The sequence below is a fragment of the Pteropus vampyrus genome, unplaced genomic scaffold (assembly GCF_000151845.1).
Source record: "Pteropus vampyrus isolate Shadow unplaced genomic scaffold, Pvam_2.0 Scaffold68, whole genome shotgun sequence".
Taxonomy (NCBI): Eukaryota; Metazoa; Chordata; class Mammalia; order Chiroptera; family Pteropodidae; genus Pteropus; species Pteropus vampyrus.
The window spans coordinates 8,659,792-8,663,063 of NW_011888849.1; the positions used below are offsets into that span (position 1 = coordinate 8,659,792).

General features: G+C 36.9%; 1 protein-coding gene across 1 annotated transcript in view; it reads right to left on the reverse strand.

Moving 5' to 3' along the window:
- Positions 1-3,272, reverse strand: part of PCDH15 (protocadherin related 15) — a 562,288-nt gene that overhangs the window by 400,443 nt on the left and 158,573 nt on the right. The window contains exon 6 of the mRNA XM_011361648.1: positions 522-641. Within this exon, the coding sequence (XP_011359950.1) occupies positions 522-641 (120 nt within the window). The remainder of the gene's footprint in view (positions 1-521; positions 642-3,272) is intronic.

A 3,272-nucleotide genomic window follows, 5' to 3' on the forward strand; every position in this document is an offset into this window, starting at 1 on the left:
TCTACCTTAGCTTTTACTGGTGAAGAAGTGGCAGTGCTGGTATTAATTTGCAAGTTCCATAAAGCATATGGTTATATTGGTTATATCATGTGCAAGGATTTACTTAGAATGCTTACAAGTCCACAAACATAAGAGAAATTTAGTAAAAATGACATTTTATACCTAAAATACATTTTAAAAATTTACCTACAAATCCCATCCAAAATTAGCTTTTAAAAGTACAGCACACAAACTGGACTTTGGGTGGTAAACACACAATAGAGATGTCGAATGATAATGTACACCTGAAAATTATATAATTGTATTAACCAATGTTACCTCAATAAACTTAATTAATTTTTTTTTAAAGTACAGCATGAATATTTTTTAAAGTGCAATTTTGAGATAATTTTCAATTATACTATAATTACTAATGTGGTTCCAGGAGCTAAGTAATAGAATAATACAATAAATATCAGCTGAAGTAAATATTAATTATATTCCTCATAGCGAAGTCATATTGTAAGTAGGTATTTACATACCGGATCATCTGGATTATATTGAATAACATATTCTATCTGTCCATTTGGGCCATCATCTATGTCTGTAGCTCCATTGTCTCCTGAAAATCCTGTAAATATTGTGGTGCCAACTGGAGTGAGCTGAAAGGAAAATAAAAGAAAAACTGTCATTTCTCATTTCATCAGTGGCACACCAGAATTGTTGCAGCACAAAAAATGGCTCTTTATTACACAAAGGAAGAGAATAGGCAGCTGCCGAGAACCACAGACCAGAAGTGATTTAAAAAAAAAAAAAAATTGTCAACCTTACACAGTTCTATAAAATCTGAAATTTCCAACATCATGGTCCTTGTTTTGGGTTAAATAAATAGGAGGCCCTAATTCAGAATGAAGCACATTTGGATCAATTTATGACCATTAGCATCACAGCCCCTATGGAGAAAATGCATCTGTTGTTCTTCCTTAAAAAAACCTTGATGCATTAAGTTAGCTACAAGCTGGAATTTAAATTGAATGAGGAAGTGAGCTCTTTTATTTTAAAATCAAAAAAACATTTCAGAGATATCAGTGAAATTCAGGTTAGTAATTATATGTGGCAAGTTTGAGGAAGAGTTGAAGAAAATGGATGACCTGTCTGTCAGAGGAGAGAGAAAGCTGGGAATTTCTTCAGTGTCTATACTATCAGTTGAGTAGAAAGACATCATGTGATGGGGTGTGGGGGGTGTCATATATTTTCATTTGGATTAAAATAAAGACAACAAAACTTAATGTGGCATATAAGACCTGATCTGGTGTTTAGCTTTATTTATTATTGATCTCCACCAGAAAATCACTTCAATATTTTCTTACTTGTAGATCTTTGAAACTATTTGTATTCCTACATCCAGAGTCCCTCATCCTCATCCTTTAGCTAAAATCCTACTCATTACTTATATCTCAATTTAATTAGGTATCATCTTATCCTAAACCATTCATGAAACAGCATTTTCCTCCCCAACATCAGAATATGGTGCTATTTTAGTTGTGCTTACATTTTACATCCTTAATTGCATTATTAAAATAAATAATATTTTTTTTTTTTTTGTCAATAAACTTAAGCTCTGTCTCCTTAGTGCAGAGACTTTTAAATTTCGTTCTGAAATATATTTTATTAGTTTTTAAATGAGATCCCTTCATGGAGAAATAGTTTCAAAAAGATAAAGAAGAATTGTCTCAATTACTTCTATTTTCAGCAGCTAAAACCCTAATGTTTCCAGGGATCCATCAAATGATGTAAATAAGTGAAACAAGCCTGATGGCAATAGTAGCAACTGGGGAGCACACACCCTCTCTAAAGTGTTAGCTGCTACTCAGCCCCAGCAAATTCTTGCCATAATGGAATATGGAGGCAATGTTACTGGTCATTAAAATTCTAATTTTACAAGAAATCTCTTGGTTCTAAGGTAGGCAACAGATTTTTACAGAATTGAACTATGAATTTAATGGGCCAAACAAAATACATCCATTGGGCCAGCAACTGCAGTAGTTTGCAAACTCAGATTTAGAAAAAAATACAATAATGATTAAAGAAACACACCAACTTTTTTAAGTACATGGAAAAAGTCAAAGACCATATGATTTCACTCACACGAAGGATATAAAACTAAAAGCAACAAACAAACAAGAAAAACAGAAAATAGACAAACAACAGTTTAGCGGTTACCAGAAGGAAAGTGGGTGGAGGGCAGAAAAGGGTAAAAGGGGTCAAATATGTGATGACAAAAGGATATTTGACTTTGGGTGGTGAATACACAATGCAATATACAGATGATGTATTATAGAATTTGCACTTGAAATCTATATAATCTTATTAACCACTGTCAACCTAATAAATCTAGTAAAATTTAAAAAAAAATAATAAAAGAAGAGAGCTGGGAAGATAGCAGACTAGGTAAAAGCAGAGTTCACCTCCTCCAAGGTCCATAATGAAATTACAACCAAATTATAAAATAGTCAATATGGAGAATCACCTGAAGTCCAGTTGGTCATAACACCTACATCTGATAATATAAAGGAGCCACATCAAAGCCAGTAGGAGTGGCAAAATCGCAAATCCAGCTGGACCCGTACCTGCAGGTGGTGGAGGACACCAGCAGAGAGAGCGAGGCTGAAGGGGCACCCCTGAAAGAGAGGGGGGTCTTGGCTGCATTCAGAGGCTCCCCAGCCCAGGGAAGAGGAGTTTCCAATAATTCTGACTAAAAACCAGAGGGGATTCCAGCCTTCTGGGTGAGATAGAAGGAGACTGAAACCCTAGACGCCCCTTTGAAGGGCCCAGGCACAAACTTTCTAATCTGTGAACACTCACCTGGGACACCAGTGGTGGGTCAGAGGCTTGTGCAAGATTAATTCTGGGAAAGTCTACATTACCTAATACCTGCAGCCACCATTGTACTTTAGGCACCCTATGGGGCAATCTACAGACCCCACCAGCTCAACTGTGCAGGCCCTTCCCACTGGACCAATAGGAAATGCTGGCCAGAGGGGATCAGCACACTCCACCCAACCTGCAGATTGCCTCGGGCTTTTGTTGCTGGATGGCTGCCAAGCCTGTACTGATTCAGGGTCAAACATTCACAGCTGGATGTGGTTCCATAGTGTAGCAGTTAGCACCATTTTACATGCAAAAGATCTACTTTACAGGCAGAAGGTCCTGGGTTCATGCCCCAGTGGAGTCAGAGTCTATGGTCTATGGCCATGCCACCCTGAATGAACCCAATGTCTGATCTCAGAAGC